Source organism: Miscanthus floridulus, chromosome 18 (genome assembly GCF_019320115.1).
Source record: "Miscanthus floridulus cultivar M001 chromosome 18, ASM1932011v1, whole genome shotgun sequence".
NCBI lineage: Eukaryota > Viridiplantae > Streptophyta > Magnoliopsida > Poales > Poaceae > Miscanthus > Miscanthus floridulus.
Window position 1 is genome coordinate 25365844 of NC_089597.1, and position 21811 is coordinate 25387654.

The 21811-nt window shown below is 43.5% G+C and overlaps 2 protein-coding genes and 1 long non-coding RNA gene across 6 annotated transcripts; 2 read left to right on the plus strand and 1 right to left on the minus strand.

Annotated features, from left to right (window-relative positions):
- Nucleotides 1-1628: 1628 nt before the first annotated feature.
- LOC136520455 (ethanolamine-phosphate cytidylyltransferase-like) lies at nucleotides 1629-6907 on the plus strand. The gene is made up of 9 exons (XM_066513991.1): nucleotides 1629-2159; nucleotides 2810-3045; nucleotides 3524-3705; nucleotides 4144-4215; nucleotides 4460-4527; nucleotides 4977-5097; nucleotides 5805-5870; nucleotides 5969-6091; nucleotides 6398-6907. Exons 1-9 carry the CDS (start codon nucleotides 1822-1824, stop codon nucleotides 6467-6469), a joined length of 1278 nt encoding a protein of 425 aa, XP_066370088.1. The 5' UTR covers nucleotides 1629-1821; the 3' UTR covers nucleotides 6470-6907.
- A 1907-nt stretch (nucleotides 6908-8814) lies between these two features.
- LOC136523516 (uncharacterized) lies at nucleotides 8815-9468 on the plus strand. The gene is made up of 2 exons (XM_066517176.1): nucleotides 8815-8995; nucleotides 9107-9468. The coding sequence occupies exons 1-2, from the start codon at nucleotides 8899-8901 to the stop codon at nucleotides 9466-9468; spliced, it is 459 nt and encodes a 152-aa protein (XP_066373273.1). The 5' UTR covers nucleotides 8815-8898.
- Nucleotides 9469-13765: 4297 nt separating this feature from the next.
- On the minus strand, nucleotides 13766-18170 carry LOC136522229 (uncharacterized). 4 transcript variants are annotated; one of them, XR_010775818.1, is made up of 7 exons: nucleotides 17680-18170; nucleotides 16921-17068; nucleotides 16319-16379; nucleotides 15490-15598; nucleotides 14656-14727; nucleotides 14028-14105; nucleotides 13766-13879 (listed from the first exon to the last, which is right to left on the minus strand). It is a non-coding gene; the product is annotated as an uncharacterized lncRNA (long non-coding RNA). The 4 variants fall into 4 exon arrangements; XR_010775817.1 differs by having other exon boundaries at nucleotides 17675-18170; XR_010775816.1 differs by having other exon boundaries at nucleotides 16921-17001; nucleotides 17680-18169.
- Between the last annotated feature and the right edge of the window lie 3641 nt (nucleotides 18171-21811).

Below are 21811 nucleotides of genomic sequence, written 5' to 3' on the forward strand. Positions count from 1 at the left end.
CTTGCCAGTTGTGAATTCAGCTGCTGCACAATTGTGGCACCCGAATGTTGACGAGCCCTAGAGGTGTATGAGAGCAGGACTACTGACAAAGTGACAACAACTTGTGACTCATCTCCAAAAATCAAAATGCTGCTTCGGATACAACTGCATGAGAAGTATCCGTCATTTTTTCATTCGCGTAGTTTCAGAAACTCTTCTCTGGTAGTTTATTAGTTGGAGGCATTCTCCCAGAAGGGAAGTAGTATAGCTTGACATCGGTTTCAGACTCTGAAAAGTATTGTTTCCACATGATGCTTGAAAGATTTCGCTTTGTGTAGTTACAATCTTCATATCTGTCTGCTGATAACAAGAATGTTGCCGGTTTACTCTGTACTTGCTCCAGAATCCTGAGACACCGCATATTGCAGTCAAAGTTTTCTGAAGTTGCCTTTCAGTTATCAACTGACAGTCAAGGCTACCTATATCATTCCCTGATATACCTTTCAGTTATTATTTGCTGAAATAAGAAATGCTGCTTTGGATACAACGGCATGAGAAGCAGCCGTCATTTTTTCGTTCGTGTAGTTTCAGAAACTTTTTTTGAAGGTCTAGTTTCAGAAACTTTCTTTCTGGTAGTTTGGTAGGAGGCATTCTGAAGGGAAGCAGTTTAGGTTGGCATCAGTTTCATACACAGAGACTGCTCAACCCCACTCATCGGAGTCGCCGGCTACCCGTGTGCCGTGTATTGGAGTGGACCCTTCACGGGACCCACCTGTCTTCACGCCGAGGAGGACAGGGTGGGGATCACCCTGCGCCGGCACCGTGCGTCGCTGAACTAGGCGTGGCGGTGCACGTGCACCACCTGGAGCGCGACGGCGCCAATTACGTCGCTGAACTAGCCAGGGCCCAGGGGGGCGCCCGCCCGGGGAACAAGATTAAATGTTAGAACATAAAGCACCCAACTGTATTTGCCACCAAAATTTCATTATTTACGCGTCCACTAAGTTTCGTTTTGGATAAGGGAAAATTATAGCTTCATAACTTGAAACATCACAAAAGTTTCACTCAAAGCTCAATTCTAACTAGATTGAAAACGGATCGGATCGGAGCGGATAATGGCTTTCTCATATCCTAATCCATTTTATTTTATCGGATTCGGAGCGGATCGGATATTGTACGGATTCGGTTGCGAATACGGATTTTTTAGGATGTCGGAAATCAAAGCGGAAGCGGTCTTCTTTAAATCGGATAATATGTGCTTACATGTTGTTTTTTTATGATGAGAAACAATTCATTAACCAAAGTCATTCGGCGTGTTCGCTGGTTGGTTTCTGGGCTGATTTGGACTGGCTGGTGCTGGTTTGTTGTGAGAGAAAAACACCGTTGACTGATTGAATAAGCCTGACTGAAACCAACAAGCGAACATGATGATTAATCGTGTCACTCGAGTATAAGCATCAATCGCTTTTGACAGTATAAAAAGTGGATGACTCCATCCATTCAAGGCTGTCAAAATCAATGACACGTGGGGCCATGGCTCCTTGATCTTGCTCACCTCAACTGACATCTTGGCCCCACATGGCAGCCGGCCCAAACACCCACTTTCCCCAGACGGAGGCACCAGAGCGTTTTCGTCCTCCCTCCACCTCGCCTCGCCGCCACCACCCGCCCTCCTCTCCCTTCCCCTCCTCACCTCACCTCCCATGGCGATAGCCCCTCCACCCGCACACCCTCATCATCCCTAACCCTAGATCCCCTTCCTCACTCCCACACCACAATCACAGGCACAAACCGCACTCCGCGCACTCCTCCCGTGCCCCTCCCATCTCCTCCTCCTCCTCCATGGAGCCGGGCACCAGCACCGGCTGCGGCGCCCGGACGCTGGCGGCGTGCGTCATCGGCGGCATCGTGTTGGGCGCCTCCGTGCTCGCGCTCCACCTCGCGGGGCCCGCTGCCATTCCGTCCCTGCCGCCGCTCGATGCCCTCAGGCGCCGGCTCCAGCGCCGCCGCCGCCGCCCCGTGCGCGTCTACATGGACGGATGCTTCGACATGATGCACTACGGACACTGCAACGCGCTGCGACAGGCGCGCGCCCTCGGGGACGAGCTCATCGTCGGCGTCATCAGCGACGACGAGATCAAGGCCAACAAGGGGCCGCCCGTCACGCCGCTCCACGAGAGGTAGTACCCTCTAGACCTTCAATTTCACATCACCCTATCATTTTTTTCAATCTCTGGTGTCATGTCATGCCTCGTGTAATTCTAGCATATGGTTGCATAACACAGGTTTCCAAAGTAACGTTTTTTCTTTAGTTATTACATGCTCACGACCTCCAGCAGTTCAGTTCTATTTGGGAATTTCAGCAGTTAGGACTCACCTCTGTGCAACCAGCTGTTTCAAAAAAAAAAAAAAACTTTGATCTCTTTGAGATTCACAAAATTGTCTTGGATCAATCCACTCCTGCAATCTCCACAAAATGGGAACAATCCAGAGAGTTTTATGTTCTTGTGGGAGATGTTTTGTTTCATCCACAAATTGAGTTAAGGCCAAGAGCACCAGTGTTCGTAGCACATCTTTAATGAAGTAGATAGGTTACTTTGGTTTGGCACTGTCCAACAAATACTCCTTACATGATCGTTTTTTATTTTGTCTCATTTTTTATAGTGTTATTCCTTTATGTATGACCTGGCTGTATGGAAATTTATGCGTTTATGTGGTGTTATGTTTCTGATTCTTTGGATTTGTCAGGGAGTATCAAATATGTTGCTCTCTTATTCCTCTATGATTTATAGTAAGTTTCTTATCTTTCTTCGTTTTTGTGGTAATGCAGAATGATAATGGTCCGTGCTGTCAAATGGGTGGATGATATCATTCCAGATGCACCTTATGCCATAACCGAAGAATTCATGAACAAGCTATTCACTGAGTACAACATAGATTATATTATCCATGGCGACGATCCTTGTTTGCTACCAGATGGTACTGATGCATATGCTCTTGCCAAAAAGGCTGGCCGATATAAGCAGATTAAAAGAACTGAGGGAGTTTCAACAACAGATATTGTTGGTACTGATTCTGCTTTAGTTTTTACTTGCAGTTTTTTATGTTAAAACTTTGTTTTACTGATTAATGATCTTGAAGTCTGAAATAGGGAATATTTAGGTTCTAAGTCTCAGTTGCTAGTTATTGTTGACCGAGCGTCACAGCTGTCCTTCAATGTTGCAATTGATTTTAGATCTATCAAAAACTTTTTTTGTCAACAGTTGTACTGTCCAAAAGATTTTGTCAGCTGATTTGTCCTTCAGGAAACCATGTGAACCTAGTGTCATATTAAGAAATATTTAAAGGGACGAGCAGTCCACAATTGTTCTTGTTCCCATGACTGCATGGACCATAAATCTTCTGTTATACCCATTTTCTGGTTTAGAACTCCAATTTATTTAACTTTTTGGGGACCAATAAATTGGTTATTTCTAGTGAGTACACTATTTGTGGCGATGAAAAGGCTTTATTCTCATGTTGATCAAGTATTGCTTCATGATAGGACGGATGCTTCTTTGTGTTAGAGAGAGATCATCTTCTGATGCCCACAATCACTCTTCGCTACAAAGGCAATTCAGTAGCGGACATGGTCAGAAAGTTGATGATAGTGGATCTGGAAGTGGAACTAGAGTATCTCATTTCCTTCCAACATCTAGGCGAATAGTTCAGTTCTCAAATAGCAGGGTATGACTTCTACAGTTTCACATGCATTAATTTATCATTTACTTCTGGTTTGTGAATAGTCTGCTGATAAATTAATATATATTTTTTTGTACTTTTTACTACCAAATTATTTTACAAGAACTGATGATCAAAATTGCTTGCTTGAGACTTTATCTTGTCCATAGTGTCGGTGTGTTCTAGAAGTAAAACATTGGGAGTAGAAGCTGATAAGTCCTTGAATTATCAGAAAAGTCCATATGGTTGGGCGACCAACTGTTTCTTAAAAGCATTTGAAAGCTGTTCGTTAAATGAATGTAAAATTTAGTTGGCCATAGTATAGTTTCATTTCTTGGAAGCTGGAAATAATTGATTTAGTTTACTTGGTACAACTATTGCTATACTTGAATTTTGAATATGGCCACTTGTTCTTTCTGTTGACTGTAGACTTTCTCAATGCAGGGCCCAGGTCCAGATTCTCAGATAGTTTACATAGATGGTGCATTTGATCTGTTCCATGCTGGACATGTTGAGGTAAATGTGAATTCCCTTCCACATGCCAACCCAACCAAAAGGAGGAAAAGAAAGAAAAAGGAGAAAACCACGACATCAGCTAATAAGTGAGCTTATAGAGAGACAAATGCCTGTTTATGCTTGTGTTGGGCTGTTAGCTGTACTTCTGTTTTCCGTTTTCTGTTTTTGCATGGGAGCAAACTGATTTAACCCTCCAAAAGATAGTGATTCCGACTATCTTGTATTTGTAATTTCTTCCATGTAGATTTTGCGACTTGCTCGAGAACTTGGGGACTTTTTGCTTGTGGGCATTCACACGGATCAGACCATAAGGTAATATGATGGTTGCATTTTTACTCTCCTTTATTAATTCTTTACAAGCTACGATGCTCAAGTTAATTCAGTTCTGCAGTAGTCCTTGTTTATTAGTGGATGCATTTCTTTTGATGCAATACGTCTAAACAATACCCTTAGAGCATCTCCAGCAGTCTCCCAATAAATATTTCCCAATAACTAGTTAACGTGGGTATCCCAATATCCATTTCATTGTTATTGGGAGTTACTTTTGCACCCTCCTTTATTTAGGGGGAGTTGGGGGTGAATTATTGGGTTGTCCCAATAATTATTGAGAAAAGGGAAAAGTAAAGGGAGTCTGCTGAGCACTATTTTTTTTACCAACTCTCCCAATACAGTAGTTGGATTGGGAATTGGGGAACTGCTGGAGATGCTCTTAACACTAACATTCAGCCTATTTTTCTGTTGGTGTTTACTATACCTGCCAGTTCAACACGAGGACGACATCGCCCAATCATGAATCTCCATGAAAGAAGTTTGAGTGTTTTGGCTTGTCGTTATGTTGATGAGGTGATCATTGGTGCTCCATGGGATGTTTCAAAAGACATGGTGAGTTTTCAGCCATGACATTACCTGACTTTTGTATAGAATCCATGATGCAACTGTCTGTAGTTGTTCCTTGTACATGGTATTCTTAAGAGACAGTGCATTTGCTGTAAGATCTGTAAGGTTGCGTTTATTTTATCCCATTGAAAAGCCATACCATAGCCTAAGAAAATGTAAAAGATAAATCTCTGAGATTCAAATAGCTGGGAAACACAATGATAGAACCTGTACAAAACAATATACCTTTGTAGAGTGATTATAGGCAATGTTATTGCTACTTCACTACAAAAGAAGAGACAAAAATGAAGTTGACAAAGTGCAGTCCTCCAATTTTTTTTACTATTTTGTTCCTCGTATCAAACTGAGGAACTTGGTCTTCATCTGAGCAGCTTGCAAATGAAACACCATGGTTGCTAGGCCTCTGCTAAGCTACCAATGACTGAGTTTCTGCCCCAACCAAAGGCATCATTATAGCTTAGTATAATGAGAAACTGTGGGCATTGTACGCCAGAACAGGTTTGGTGTCCTCAGTTTGTCCACACTGGTTGCATAAAACAACAACTAGAAGGCATATACTATTTAGATATTTTTGAAGGTTAACAATTGAGCCCTCTTATGTATTGATCGAGGTCAGGTATACCTGATGCAATTTCTGTTATGACTAGTATGTGTGTGGCCTGAGTTCTCCAGCTTCCTTTTTCTATGTGCAGATTACCACATTCAATATTTCGTTAGTTGTTCATGGAACAATTGCTGAGAACATGGACTTTATGGAGGTAATTAAGTTTTACTTTTTTTTTATGTGAACCATTTCTCTTTTGAACACAAAAATGACACAACATTGATAACTAATCGTTGTTCATTCATTTATCAGGATGATTCAAATCCATATGCTGTTCCAATAGCTATGGGCATTTACTGTAGGCTGGAGAGTCCTTTGGATATCACTACAAGTACTATTATCAGGAGGATTGTTGCTAACCATGAAGCTTACCAGGTAGCTAACATGATCTGTTGGTTATGGGTCTTTTATATGCAGTATGCAGCATGTAGTATAGTATATATATTCACAGTTACACATGTGGTTTGATTTTGTCTTCTTCATATCAGTGATGCGCATATGGGAGCTATTGTGTACTGATATTGTGCTGATGCATTTTTGCTTGAGTACCGATATTTCCCCCTTATATTATGCTTGGCAACATGTTCTTTGATGTGGGGTTGGTGTGGTTTTTATTTATTCTGGTCTATCGATCTGGTGTCGTTTGTATTCATTTTTGCTGTTCCCTTTTGCTTGTTACAGAAGCGGAACGAGAAGAAGGAAGCCAGTGAAAAGAAGTACTATGAGAGTAAAAGCTTTGTCAATGGGGAGTGAATTATGAGTAGCAGAACTTGCATGAAAATTGTTGCCCGGTTCATTTTAGACCACAACCTTGTTTGGCAAAGGCAACAGTTGGGTGATCCACAGTTTTACCCTTTTCTTCAGCACCTTTGATGTTCTGCTGACATAGCTTAGGAAGCATCAGGTGCAGCACTGGTGAGTGAGTAGCAGATGTGATAACCTGGGTGAGGTTAGAGGCATTTCCGTTGTTTTCCTCATTGTCTCCAGCCTATTTCCCCCCTGTACATGCTCCTTTTTTTGGTGGTTGTTACCAGCTGAGTTGCATTCGAGATCTCTACTCTTTGCCCTCGGAATTGTGCGGCACAGTATGGAACTCTGAATGTTAGCGTGATTAACTTATTCGATGCTGATGTTTCCCATCTGTTTCACTGTATGAGCATCAAATCCTGCTGAGTTGAAGAATGCGGGAATCGAGTTCCGTTGTGGTTGGACTGAATGAACATGGACTGTCTGTTGTGGGCCGTGACTGATAGTACACCTGGATAGCTGGATGAATCGAACGTGGGTTGGTGACACGTTGCGATCTAATGATACTCTGATATGATGGATCCGTGAGTAGCTCAAGTTGACAAATGGTTGGTTGGCCGGGGCTGCAACGTCAGACGCGGGCGGAACGGTCTGATATGATCATGCATGATTCGAGCTGGTTTGAAAACTCAGAGCAAAAATGTTCTGGGTGTCATTTTCGCTCTCATTCTGTACTCTTGATCTTGTGAGTGCATGCTCTAGTCTAAATGTACTGAAAATTCATACCAGGGCTTTTTTTTTAACTTTAGCAACTAAGAAAGCTCAACACATGACCCTGGATGCTAATAATCGCCTGCCCCTGGCAATAAAATAAAATAAAATAATATTCATCAGCGTGACGATTCGACCTAATAACATCTCAGAATAATGATCTCATCAGTCACCGTGCATAATGATAGCTGGTTTGAGAATCCAGAGCAAAAATAGCTCAGCAAATGTCATTTTTCAGTCACTGTCAGCCTGTTCGGTTGGCTGGTTCGTATCGTTGCTGGTTCGTGAAGAAGTACTGCTGGCTGGTTTCTGTTCTGGCTGAAAATTTACGATCGTTTACGATAAGCCACAGCCAAACGAACAGGCTGTATATGTATATACTATCATAATCACATAATAATTCTTAGTGCCCTCGAGCCATGGTCACCGTCCCAATCACCACTCGCGTTACGTGGTGTCGCCTAGGCAAATAAAGTGTTTCTGCTTTATTTCCCGGGCTGATAATGAAAGGGAGCATATCGTCTAATCCATGGAAAGCACAAAACAGATGGAACGGAGCAACCAAACAAGTGTCACCATTTGGGTCATTCATAAGGATGGCCGCTATTTTTTTTCGTGAATACGTAGGAGAGCTGCGTATCTTTGTATTAAAAAAAACAACGTTTAGAAATGTTACAACGCGGGTCTACCGGGCACACGCACACGGAATGTGATGTGCAACGCAACCTTAGAGCGAGTATAATAGCAGGCTGTAAGCTGACTAAATGCTGAGGTGGAGGAGAGAGGGGAGGAGAGAGAGAGGAGAAGCGGGTTGTAAGCTTACAGCCGGCTTGGGCATAAGAACCAAGAAAGTCTGTAAGAGAGACAAGTGGGCCATGTATTAACTGTAAAGAGCCAACTACTATATGAGTGGGTTGAGAGAAGGCTGCAAAGAACCTTACAGCTAGCAAACCGGCTGTATTATTAGCCTTGCTCTTATCCTGTCATATCCAAATGATGCTTCTGATTGGTGGGCGATCATTCGAAAGGGAAATGTAAAGGACATAACGGACGGATTAATGACACCTAAATACCCAAATCATCACCATGCATGCATCTTGGCAACTTTTCATCTGTCCGGTCCATTGCTCGATGGCCGTCCACACAACTTTCTTCAGCACCGAAACTTTTCTCTTTTCTTTTCTTTTCTTTTCTTCCAGTGATTAAACTCTTTCGACCGGTTGTGCTTTAGTTACAGAGTTCTTGGATTATCTTGGAGTTCGAGAAGTTTCATGGAGCACTCTAGCCCTTGTTTAGTTCCACCCTAACTTCTAAAAAGTTGCTACAGTACCTATCACATTGAATATTTGCGGCCCGTGTATGGAGCATTAAATGTAGACGAAAAGAAAAACTAATTGCACAGTTTGGTGGGAAATTGCGAGACGAACGTTTTGAGCATAATTAGTCCATGTTTGAACACTATTTGCCAAATAAAAACGAACGTGCTACAGTAGTCCCAAAATCCAAATTCCTCCGACTAAACAAGGCCTTAGTTTTTTTGTTGCTGAAAGCAGCCACCGTACAGTTCTAGTATACTGACTCCCATCAGGATGGTTCGGCCATAGTGATCTGTCCCTCTTTCTTCCATTCTCACCAACCCGGAAAAAAAAAAAACCCCACAAACCATGTCTCGTCATCATCTCCGTGTTGTCTCGATGATCTCCCTCACCGGCTTCACCATCGTGTCCCTCGCCCTCCTCTTCGCCTCCCTGCAAGCTCAAGGTATGTAGTACGTAGTATCAATTAGCTATCGCTGGCTGTCGATCCATCGGATCATGCTCTTGATGCAGTCCTAATCCCCTGGCGATGGTGGCCTGGTGGGTAAACAAGCAGCAGCAGGAGCCAGCAGCAACTTGGGCAGCGGCAAGGAGAAACGGCAGTCGTCGTCGTCGCCGTCGTCGGAGTACCTGCCGGTGCGGAGCGTGGTGGTGTACCGGTCGCGGTCGTCGGTGGCGCTGCCGGCGGCGGCGGCGGCGATGACAGAGTCGGAGGCGGAGGTGCTGCTCGACGTCGAACTCGAGCAGCTGCGTGGACACGAGCTGCTGCTACTCCATCGACTGCAACCTCCCGGGGAAGAAGCCCTTCGGCACCTGCGCCTTCACGCCCCAAACCTGCGGCTGCGCCGGCACCAACAACTGCACCCAACCCTCCCGATCCATCCATCCTTACCTTTGCTTTCCTCATTCCTTGTCTGACAAGAGGGCCTTCCAATTGAATGCAATGTTCTGATGATGCAATTGCAAGAGACCAAGAGTGGTATGATGCAATTTTAGCTCTTGGATCTCATCGGTGTTCCTTTCTTCCAATACTCCTAGCGGCTTCATCAGAGCTAGCAACATCCTCCTTCCACCGCCACTGCCTCCCCTCGACTGGCCACCCCACCCACGTAGCAGGCCAACGTCTCTTCGATTTCTATATAGAGCTGCTCTTGGGTCCCTAAAACTCCCCGACCCGTAATAAGTTGAGCCCTCTTTCGGTGGTTCGTTGCGCCGTCGTTGGCTTAGGCATTCCATTCGGATGAAATTAACCAAAATTTTAAATTTCAGTTAAAATTTGCAAATAAGTGAGAGAAAATCTGAGTCAAGTCTGGGTGTTCAAATTTATTTCTTCAAAGAAGGTGAGCCAAACCCTGGCCGGGACCCGTCGCGTTTTAGGGGGCGTTCGCTGGTCTGAAGCCATCAGACCAGCCGGCTGGTTTGTCTCTCGTTGTACTGTTTATCAAACCAGCCTACAGTGTTTCTCTTTCACACAATCAGTCAGTTTCAATCAAGTTTCTACCAGCTGAACGGGGCCTAGAGTTTCTCCTATATCCACGTGACAGATTCCCAATGCACAAGTACACCAACAAATATGGATCGACACACAGTTCCGATTATGCTCTATGGCCCCGTTCGGCTGGAATGAAAAATGCACGGTTCACGTTGAAAAATACTGTTACGGCTAAAATATTGTGAGAGAAAAATAATATCCCGGCTGAAAAAAAAAAGCCGAACAAGCCGGCTTCTTGGTCAGCTGAACGGCACCGTCTACTACTGGTAGTAGTTTAGAATGATAATGGCTCCGTTCGGCTTACCTTATTTTCGGCTTGTTCGGTTTCTTTTTTTAGCCAGAATATTATTTTTCTCTCACAACATTTTCCAAAACAGTGTTTTTCAACCACTTTCAGCCAAGTTTCAACAAACTAAACGGGGCCAATGCAAACTTCCAGATTTCTGACGTGATCCAGCGGCATCAAGTTCTGACTAGACACCAAGATGAGTTTGGTTTTTGATTCAAGTGTGCTTACTGAAGGTCTAAATTAAACCTGCTACAGTTATTAAAAATATAAACACAAAGTGTACTATTGGTAGTATCTATAACGCACGTGGGTTTACTCATTCAAATTAAGGGGGTGTTTGGCAGCACCCCCCTCCAGAAAAAATAGCTTCGCTCCACCGATTCCACAAAACTCCCTGCAAAACACGTCCAGCTCCAGAAAAAAATATAGAGTTGGGATCATATCCACGTTTTTTTTTTGAAGTACCTCGAGGATGCTCCAAAAACACACGTTTTAAACCTCCTCGTTACGCAACTTACCGGTTCGCTCACCTCCTCCCGTCGCCCCTCCCACCGTGGCCGCGCCGCCCCTGCCCACGCCGTCGACGGACGGGCCGCGCCGCCCCTGCCCACTCCGCTGCCACGCCTTGCTGCCCGCGGGAAGCCGAGCTGCTGGGAAGCCAGAACCATGAGCAGTCGTGGACGAGGACCGCCGCCTGGATTGGGCGCCGCCGGCCCAATCTCCGGCGAAAATGGATGGATGGCGGGCGAGGGTGAGGCTCCGCGCGGCGAGCTCCACCCGGCGGTGGCGAGCTCGAGCCTCGGCGAGTGCAGTGGAGTCAAGGACTAGGGGGTCAAGGTGCTCGACCGGCAGCAGGGAGCAGAGCGGCGCACCATTAGCAACATCCTCGGCGCCGGCGACGACTCGCTCGGATTCTAGCGCACGCCGGCGGAGGTCCTACGCATCCTCTATGGCTCGCGCAACGAGCAGATCCCCGGCGGGTTCCTACCCAGGGGAGCCAACGGCACCATCGCCAGGGGATTCTTCCAGCTCAGGTAGATTCAATTCAGTACAACATAAAGTTTGGGTTCTGATTACTTCGAACGCGAGCAGAGAAATATAAGGGGGAGGAAAAAGAAGAGACAGACACGTGGATCCGTTCACAAAGGGTAGAATAGACTATTCACGACAAGTGCTCATGTTTTTGGGGCTGGAGCACCGCCACCAGCCAAACACTCCATGTTTTTCTGAAGTTGGAGTGGAGCTGGTTTTTGTGAGGTGGAGTGCTGGCAAACACCACATGAAGTTGAACACACGCAAATCAAGTCACCTAACAACTACAAGATACTCTACTCTGTCCGTCAGGCATGCAGCTCACCCTAGGAAAGCATCTCTGTACTTTGTGGACTTCTTTCTGCAGAGGAATAATAAAATAAACAATGCATTTCCTCTATAGCCCGATGAAGCAGCTAGTTTAGTCAATTTCAGACTATATTTTGTCCTCTGCTGGGAGGGATGTTGATTCTGCGACAGCCCAGTTTCGGAGCCCAAATATGTTGAAGCCCAGCCTAGATCGTTCGTCTGTTTGTTGGTGCCTTGGTGGTGGTAAAAAAGTCGACCTCAGCTGAGCTCAACTCTATGAATACGGCCCAACTCATCCGAGAAGGAATGATCCAAATCTTATCAAATATAAACTTGTATCCACCATTCTAGTTTTTTCCTGAATCAAATATTTTTATCTTTGATCATTAATTTTTAGAAATTCATATATTTTAATATCATAAATTTATGTCTTAAGATTCACCATGAAAAATATCTTTATAATTTATAAATAGTATGTTGTTAAACTAAAAAAAATCTAGAAATTGATGGTTAAAGATAGAAACATTTGACTTTGGACAAAACTAAAACTGTAACTAATTTGAAATGGAGGAAGTATTCAGTAAAAAAAAAACTTGGTAGTATGATCTTTGTTCAATAAAACTTCAAGGGGGGTTAATTAATATCTATGCTATATTTATATTTGATATAGTGATTCATAGATAGTCCTCTTACATGTGCCAGTAGCGATGCAAGTTTATTTTTTTTTCTAGAGTCTTTTGGTTGACCCAAAACTCATATAACTTTAATTATTCAATTTTCAAAGAAAATGGAAACGGCCGGTAGAACAACAACAAAAAACCCGGCTTAGAACTACCCATTGGTGTACCCACTTGCATTGAATCCTAGTTACCACCGATGACTACTCCCTCGTTCACAAATTGTATAGCAGGCCGGTGCATATAGTTTTTCTACACACTTAGATATAGTATATGTGTAGATGCACAAATAAATTTGTGAATATAGAAAAGCTAAAACAACCTACCATTTGAAACGGATGGAGTAATAAACTCGGATCAAATTGCGATCTTGCTATATTTATACCTTAGACCTACCTAGTCATCACGCGTTACTAGCTGATGATATATGCAAAACTGCCGCTCAAAGAAGCTGCATATGGAAAGTTTATGCGATATGCTATCAAGCTAGTGCGTCACAGCGGATGGCGAACGTAAGCCTTGACGATCACGCCGGAAAAGCAACCATCAGCATGCACACACATACAGACAAACATGCAGTAGCTGAAACACGTACATTTTGCGCTTCCCTTTTTGTGCTTTGTTTTCTGTTCATGGCTTTCGTAATAATCACACAACTGGATTCAGGTTCTTTGCCGAGTGCCTAAGGGACTCGGCAAAGACCAAATTGCACTCGACAAAGCCTTTGCCGAGTACGGCACTCGACAAAGAACACACGGTAAAAAATTGATCGGCAAAGCCTTCTTTGCCGAGTATCTTTTATCGGGCACTCGGCAAGTGCCCCGGGGACACTCGACAAAGAAAAGCGACCGTCACGGCGCCGGCCCCGTTGACGGTGGCTTTGCCGAGTGCCAACCCTACAGGCACTCGGCAAAGATTTTTTTATTTTTATTTTAAAAATTTCTTTGCCGAGTGCCAACCCTACAGGTACTCGGCAAAGATTTTTTATTTTTTTAAAAAAAAATTCTTTGCCGAGTGTCAACCCTACAGGCACTCGGCAAAGATTTTTTATTTTTTTTAAAAAAATCTTTGCCGAGTGCCAACCCTTCAGGCACTCGGCAAAGAATTTTTATTTTTTTTAAAAAAAATCTTTGCCGGGTGCCAACACTGCAGGCACTCGGCAAAGATTTTTTATTTTTTTTACAAAATTTCTTTGCCGAGTGCCAACTCTTCAGACACTCGGCAGAGTTTTTTTATTTTTTAAAAAAAAATTATTTGCCGAGTGCTCCCTGTCCGGCGCTCGGCAAAGTTTGGATTTTTTTTAAAAAAAAAATTCTTTGCCGAGTGCCCTCTGGCCGGCACTCGGCAAAGTTTGAATTTTTTTTAAAAAAAATTCTTTGCCGAGTGCTATGGTCACAGCACTCGGCAAAGCTGGAAAAATGCAATTTTTTTTTACATTCCATCATGACAAATACATGAGCAGCAACATAGAAGATTTTTAACACTACATAAGCTGTGACTACATTGAGTATGAGGGTTGTTCTTGAGATCCTGCAAAACCATTATAAACCAAAGTACAAATTTAAAAGTGCCAACAATAGAGAATACTGTAATAAGCAATAAGGTTTGCAGCTGGCAATGTTTAGAAAGAAGGGCAGTATGCAGCAGCTCTCTTGCACCATCAATCAACCAAACTTACTTAGACATAGAGAGTGAAGCAGCAGCGCATCCTAAGATATTTAAGGCACCAGGTCTCAGCCAACATGCTCAATCATACCTGAAATGCAAGGAATAAGACCTACCTTACTCGATATAGAAAATAACAATTTGGTATGCAATCCAAAATGTGGTCTTTCTACAATAGAAGGCCACTCTATACAGAAAAGTATTACAAAATGAAATACAATTGATATATAAACTGGTTCCATTTGGATTGTATCCTACACAAATTCGCATGTACAGAACAATAGTTCTTGCTCTGTGTCAACTCACACATGAGATTTATCCTGAATAAAAATTCAATTACAATCTAAATGCAATTGAAAGTGTCAAAGTGATACACTGTGTCAGTAAATAGTACGTGATCTTTTGTTTTTTGCCAAAAGAGGGGCATAAATCATGATTGAGAAAGTTCTAGGGTGCTCATTTATCAAAAAGTATGCTTAAATTTCAACCTGCAACTTGTGGTCAGAACCACTGCTGCACACAAAGCTGGCAGTAGAATATGCAAGATTTCAAGGTTCTTCAATATGTGAAACCCACGGCCTGCATTGGCACTAGAAGGACAAACACTGTGTGATTTTTTTGCGAGGAAAAAGAAAGTTTACCTGCCAACTAGGATATTTTCTTTAGCAATCTTTGATAGCCCAGTTGCGTATTCAGAGTGGTCAAGAAAGCACCTGATATATACACATATAAAGTTAGTGAAATACGAAGAAACTAACTGAACTGATGATTTTTTTATATAATAGAAACAGTGAGTAAAGTACACAAATATTTATATAGATCTTTCTAAGGATGCATGTTTACTGGATTAATAATAATAATTGGACCAAGAGATCTCAATTCCAGAGAAGAGATGTTTTCTGGAATAGAACATATATTGGCTCGCCGGTTAGTAATCAGGTATATGTTACCATATTTATGTCCCTCTCTGTCAAATTTGGCACCAAAAAAACCAAGCTGGCTCAGGCCAATAATTAGAACCCGATGATAATCTGAATCAGAATGTCCCTAGCACTATTGGTAGCAAGCAAGTAACATAGAGTTCCTTCTTTTGTACAGAAGTTTGCATGGAAGGTGTATTCTTAATTTTTCTGTGTTGTAGTCTCCAGATTACAGCTACTATCTTAAATATCATTGCTTTTGCAAGATAATTTTAAGAGTTAGAGTGGTCTGAATTTACTATCAGTTCACTAATATTTAATTTTTTATGATCAGACAATATTTTTTAGAACAATTATCATACTATAGGTACTTGCAGCTGAAGATAAGTGCAACTGTTATCATACTATAGGTGACTACATTGAGTAAGGCATGTTCTTGACATTCTGCAAAACCATTATAAATGGCCACTGAAGATAAGTGCAGCTGGTCAGACATTTGGGTATAAAAATTCAGTCAAGTTCAGAATATTATGTACATCATATTGAAGAACTTACTCAATAGTAGCTTGGTTTTTGGCACTTGCAGGAGCTTGCCACCGCTACGGACACAGCTCTATGGTTGTCAGGTGCCTGCTGCTTTAGAATAGAACCTATCATCCTTTTACTGCAAAAATTAAGTGGTCATAAGGAAATCATGTATACAAATAGAAAGAGCAAAAGATATAATCTGAATTCTCATAAGCAATTTAAAATTCTCCACGGTGAATAAGACAGGAACATAAAAATATGAATTGTACACCTAGGTCATCCAACACTACCTTATACATGCCAGAACAAGATCGACTTAAAACTTGCAGTGCAGCAGCAGATCAAAAATTTAAAGCAAGACAAATCTTAGGCTTGACTAGAGAACTGCATTTATTGTTGTACATTGTACTCACAGCAGAATGTATGTGTGCACCATACTGCAAAAGCTCTAACTCTGCCCCGATGAAAACTGCAATACAACTTCCTCCTATACTACTTGAGGAGTTCAGAAAGGACCCATAGAATCAGTATGAACGATGATATCTCAAGCACAAGTATAATAGCACATTAACACTACCTGATCCACACTAGTCAGTTAACAAGAGCTTTTAGAATAGTGGTCAGTATAGCACAAGTATAATGAACATTAGCACTATAATAGTGGCTAGTATAGCAGGTTGCTGGGTTCAGACAAGAAAGAAAATGCTTATAGATATGCACTAGCTTTCAGAAATACTAAACTAGTTCCATTTCCTAAAATAGAGATAATTCACAGTGTAGCCGGAAAGATGCCTAAACCAACATAACACAATGCAGCACATCTGAAAATGACAGAATGGGAATGTATTATACTTGCCTTCTTCTCAGGAGGTTTTATGCCAAAAAAATTCACCCATCGCTAACTTCTCACTTGATTCCTATACAAGGATGACATGACTACTGTGTTAGTTACATTCATGAAATTGTAGAAAAAAGGTAAAGCAACAACGATGCAGAGTAACAGCTAACACACCAGGCATGTACATGCTAGCTAATATGCAGTGCCAAATTTTTATCTCTTCTCTTGGCTGACTATATATGCTAGCTAATTAGCTATATGTGCTTGATCGATCTACCAACAAATCAAGATTGCCGATGAATACTGGCCTTCAATAACCTGCATGATGCACGCTGACTTGACCAGCTCTCCCTATTGTGGCATCAATTGCGCCATTATTGCGATAATTATTGTCTTGAAAACTATGTAGTTATGCATTTGCACAATTTATTTGATGGGGGCCTTTCTGACTATGACAACATAGGATACTAATTCTACCACGAACTGTACAGGAACATCCCCCTAAAGCTATCATAGTCACGGATAAAAGCATACTTCAGAGGAGAGATTATCAATTATCAAAGGATACTTTCTCAGAAAGTCTAACACTTCAGAGGAGAGATTAAAGAGCTTGTACGTACCAAGAGTACAAGAGGAAGCCGGGGAAGCCACGGTTGTGCCTGGCTGGCCGGTGCCTATGTTCGCCTCCACCTGGTGTTGGACTGTTGGTCGGTACCACATACATACACACAAGTTCATCGATCAGTACGTGATCATCGAGGCTGCTGGCTGCAGGCAGGCATCGTGTGTTCTAAAATCAGGTTCAGAGAACAATAGCTACAGTTCTGAAATCAAGTTCATTTGAGAGAAAATAGTTCACATTTTATCTAGGTAGCCATAACTGCAAGAAATAGGACCATGTAAAATTCACCATGCTAAGTAACATAACTTTATTGTCTGGAAAGGTAAAATAGCAAGTAACACTTCATGGCAGCAACAGACATGGTAAAATTCTTAGCTAACTAACAGGAATATTACTGAAAAGAAAACAGCAAGTAAAATTCACCATGCTAGAGTTTTACAAACACTGGTAAGCACTCCTGCACACTCAATTGTCAGCAGCATTTTCAGAACTGCAATGGCATGCATTTTTTCTGAAATAATAGGCAACAGTTGTCCGTCATGCAGTTTTCTGAGAAATAGATAAACTTGTCTAGAACAACATGGTCACAGACATGCCGTACTAACTCCACAAACATAGTTTCGTAATGGCCCGATGCAAATTTTAGAAAATCATCTACATCAAGATATCAGGTGAACTGTGAATCGTACAGAAATGTAAATCTACGAGCTTCTATTTGATGTGCACTGCTTTTTACATAATGAATGGAGAACCTTACGACGCGAGCAGCTGGAGGCGCCATCCGCGCCGGGCTGCCCCTCCGTGTCGCTGGAAAGGTCGGCCGCGCCGGGCTCCTCCTCCGCGCCGCTGGAAAGGCCACGATGGCCGCTGCAAAGGCCGGGATGGGCGCGGGAGGGGCCGCCTGTTGCCGCGCCAGACCAACCCCGGTCGCTCGCGCTGGACCAGGCGGGCGGCGGCGCCTCCCCCTCGCGAAGGACGCCGGCCGAGGATGGCAGGGGGGCCGTCCAGTCGTGGATTCGTGGATCCGGCGGCAGACACGCCGGCTGCGGCCCCTAGCCGGCGGCGGCGGCGCCCTCCTCCATAGGGCCTTTTTCCCCCGCTCGGTCAAAGCAGCGCTCGGTCGGGCAGCGCGGGCGGTGGCGGCGTGGGCGCGGCGCGCGGCGCGGGGGCGTGGGCGGCGCGGGCAGGGGCGTGGGCGCTTGGGCTGGCTGGCTGTCTGTTTGACTGCCCGGCCGGCCGAAGTAAGTCCCAGAACCGGCTCTTTGCCGAGTGCCGGATGAGGAGGCACTCGGCAAAGATTTATTTTTTTTTTAAAAAAATTCTTTATCGAGTGTCCTAATCTGGCATTTAGCAACGATTTAATTTTTTTTAAATTTCTTTGTCGAGTGTCTTAGATCTGGCATTCGGTAATTTTTTTTTGAAAAATACTTTGCCGAGTGCCCCTGACACGACACTTGGCAAATATGTTTTTTAAAAAAATGTCTTTTTTTTGGAAAAATACTTTGTCGAGTGCTCCTGGTACGGCACTCGGCAAAGATTTAATTTTTTTAAAAAATATCTTTGCCGAGTGTCATGTGGAGGCACTCGGCAAAGAGAAAATTTTTTAAAAAAATTAAAACTCTCTTTGCCGAGTGCCTTATCCATGGCACTCGGCAAAGACCCCTTTGCCGAGTGCCATGCCCTGGCACTCGGCAAAGTTTTTTTTTTTTTTTTTTTGTTTTTTGTCTCCAAATTTTTTGTGCAGCCCTTTTAAAGCACCAGAAACTCCTAGTTAGAATTTGGTGATTTTTTATGGCTTTTTGATATATTTAGTTACTTTACTTTATTTATTTGAATTTTTTCAAAAAATATAATTTTGAACTGCACGTGATACGAATAATGGAATTTAATGATTCAAAAAATGATAGTCATGTTACTGAGTGTAGTGTGAGGCCGTATCCAGGAACGGACCCAAAATTTTAGACATCTTGTTCACGAAACATGATCGCGAACTTGCGTGCGAAGTGTTTTTAAATTCTATAAAAAGCAAACGAAGTCCGAAAATCATGAAACTTGTTGAGATATCGTGATATCATATATGGAGGCTATGATAAAAAATTTCAGAAGATTTCGTGCACGTTATCATGTACGATGCTTACGAAGCAGGACATCTCTACATGTGAGATCTGATATCACATGTAGAGATGTCCTGATTTGTAAGCATCGTACATGACAACGTGTATGAAATCTTCTGAAATTTTTATCATAGCCTCCACATATGATATCACGACATCTCAACAAGTTTCATGATTTTCGGACTTCGTTTGCTTTTTATAGAATTTAAAAACACTTTACACGCAATTTCGCGGACATGTTTCGTGAACAAGATGTCTGAAATTTCGGATCCGTTCCTGGATACGGCCTCTCACAACACTCACTAACATGACTATCAATTTTTCAATCATTAAACTCCATTATTCGTACCACGTGCGGTTCAAATTTCTATTTTTCGAAAAAATTCAAAAAAATTCAAGTAAACGAAATAAAGTAACTAAATATATCAAAAAGCCAAAAAAAAATCCCCAAATTGTGACTAGGAGTTCCTGATGCTTTAAAAGGGCTACACAAAAAAATTAGAGGCCAAAAACAAAAAAACAAAAAAACTTTGCCGAGTGCCTGGGCATGGCACTCGGCAAAGGGTGTCTTTGCCGAGTGCCAGGCATAAGGCACTCGGCAAAGAGTGTTTTAAATTTTTTTAAAAAAAATTCCTCTTTGTCGAGTGCATCTACAGGAGCACTCGGCAAAGAAATTATAAAAAAAATTAAATCTTTGTCGAGTGGCGTGCTAGGGGCACTCGGCAAAGTATTTTTTTTAAAAAAAAATTCTTTGCCGAGTGCCAGATCTGAGACACTCGGCAAAGAATTTTTTTTAAAAAAAATTAAATCTTTGCCGAGTGCCAGATCTGGGGCACTCGGCAAAGAAATTTTTTAAAAAAAAGAATCAAATCTTTGCCGAGTGCCTAACAGCAGGCACTCGGCAAAGAAGGCCGTGATCGAACGCCGTTTCGCGGGCAACCTATGCCGAGTGTAGAGATTTTGCCGAGAGTCTGGCACTTGGCAAAGAAGTCCTTTGTCGAGTGCTCTTGTTTGCCGAGTGCCCGGCACTCGGCAAAGAACTCTTTGTCGAGTGCAATTCTTTGCCGAGTGCAGCACTCGGCAAAGAATGTCTTTGCCGAGTGCCCGATTTTTGACACCCGGCAAAGAATTTTGCACTCGACAAAGTCTCTGTTTCCAGCAGTGTCAACTTAGTTTGGAGTTGAGACAATACATGCATATCGTCATGGAGTTCGGTACGTATAGAGTAGTGGCATCATACATTCATACGTACGTGCTGGTAACTTCATTTGTCTTGCTAGCTTACAGTTTGTTTAAGTTTTTTTCCCTGCTCCCTGCTGGACCATTTTAGTGCGTGGCGGCGGGACGACTTGGATGCTGCACGGTCGTCCGCCCGCACGCCGCCTGGCCCCGCATCTCACCGGCCGCCTGGCCCGCGACATCCTCGGCCGGATAGGGAGAGGGAGGGGACAAGCATACCTGTGCCCCGCGCGCCGCCACGTCCGGCGCGCCGCTGTGTCCCGCCTGCACCCTGCCGCCTCCGGCTGGCCGCCGCTCCCCCGCGTGCCACTGCTCTACACCTCGCCCCGCTGCCGCTCCTCACTACCAGTGAGAGGCGAGCAGAGGGGGAAGGGGAGGGGCAGCAGCGGCGGGAGGGGGGGTACGAGAGGGAGGGGGACGGGCCAGGAGAGGGAGGGGAGGGGGCGACAGCGGCGGCGGCGGGAGGCAGGGGGAGGGGACGGCGGCGGCGGAAGGGAAGGGAGGGGGCGGGCCACGAGAGAGGATAAGGGAGAAAGAGGGGGCACGTGGGAAGATAAGGTGGAGAGAGGGGACCGGGAGGGGGTGCGTGGGAAGGGGCGTTTTATCCCGATTGGTGTTTCCAACCAGGATAAAAACGCCCCCTCGTCCCACTAGCAGTTACAACCGGGACTAAAGCTCCTCTGTCAGTCCCGGATCTAAAGTCAACCGGGACAAAAAAAAAAGGGTTGGATGGAAGGTGAGTTCTCTAGTATGCGGGACGACTTGCATTGGATGCGCTAGCTGATCTCATTAATTGCCACCAATCGAATAATATGAATCTATAGGTTAGCTACAGTTCATGTCATTGCATAACGCCCAAAAGTTTGATGCTGATCGAGTGATAGATGATGAACCAGCTAATCAAATTTGCAACTTGCAGAAAAAAATAATTAACTTGCAGATCCTCACATGAACACCGAACCCACCATTAGGCTAGGCTTGCCATACTAATTAACAATTTTTGGTTAGTAGCGAGCATGATCTACTCCCTAATGTTGTCAGCAACGTGACAAACATTGTAGGTTTCTCATTGGGCATTGGCTAGAGATCGATCACTGAAAACTCACGAGTCCATGTCTCTTCATGCATGCCAGCAGGCGTCTTCACTCGTTTCGTGCTTTCATTCGTCCATCTAATGGATCAGCTGGAATTCTTAATTTGCTGTACTGTAATACCTTACTAGCTAGCTACATTAGGTGGAAGAAACCTAACTAAAGATGACATGGATGTACAACAGTGTAGTCTCATGGCTTCCACCTAAGCTACGTGGTATTACTTTTCTTTCGGTTTTTTTTTTGAACGGACGGCAAGAGCTTTGTCGAATTTTTATTAGAAATGAGAGAGATAAAAAGTTTTAAAAGAAATTACAACTGGTGGCTGCGTCAAAAGGTGCCCAACTGTTCAGGAGACAAATGAAACAGCAAAAACACACAAGAAATATTCAACTTTGAGTTTGGAGTAAGTAATTCCATAAATAATGATCTTCTCATTCTTAGA

Excerpts from the sequence above, each read along its gene's own strand:
- LOC136523516 (XM_066517176.1), top strand. The coding sequence starts at position 8,899 with ATGTCTCGTCATCATCTCCGTGTTGTCTCGATGATCTCCCTCACCGGC. Across the intron at positions 8,996-9,106 it reads CGCCTCCCTGCAAGCTCAAG|CAGCAGGAGCCAGCAGCAAC; the intron begins GTATGTAGTACG and ends GTAAACAAGCAG.
- LOC136520455 (XM_066513991.1), top strand. The coding sequence starts at position 1,822 with ATGGAGCCGGGCACCAGCACCGGCTGCGGCGCCCGGACGCTGGCGGCG. Across the intron at positions 3,706-4,143 it reads TTCAGTTCTCAAATAGCAGG|GGCCCAGGTCCAGATTCTCA; the intron begins GTATGACTTCTA and ends TTCTCAATGCAG. Across the intron at positions 5,871-5,968 it reads AGAACATGGACTTTATGGAG|GATGATTCAAATCCATATGC; the intron begins GTAATTAAGTTT and ends TTCATTTATCAG.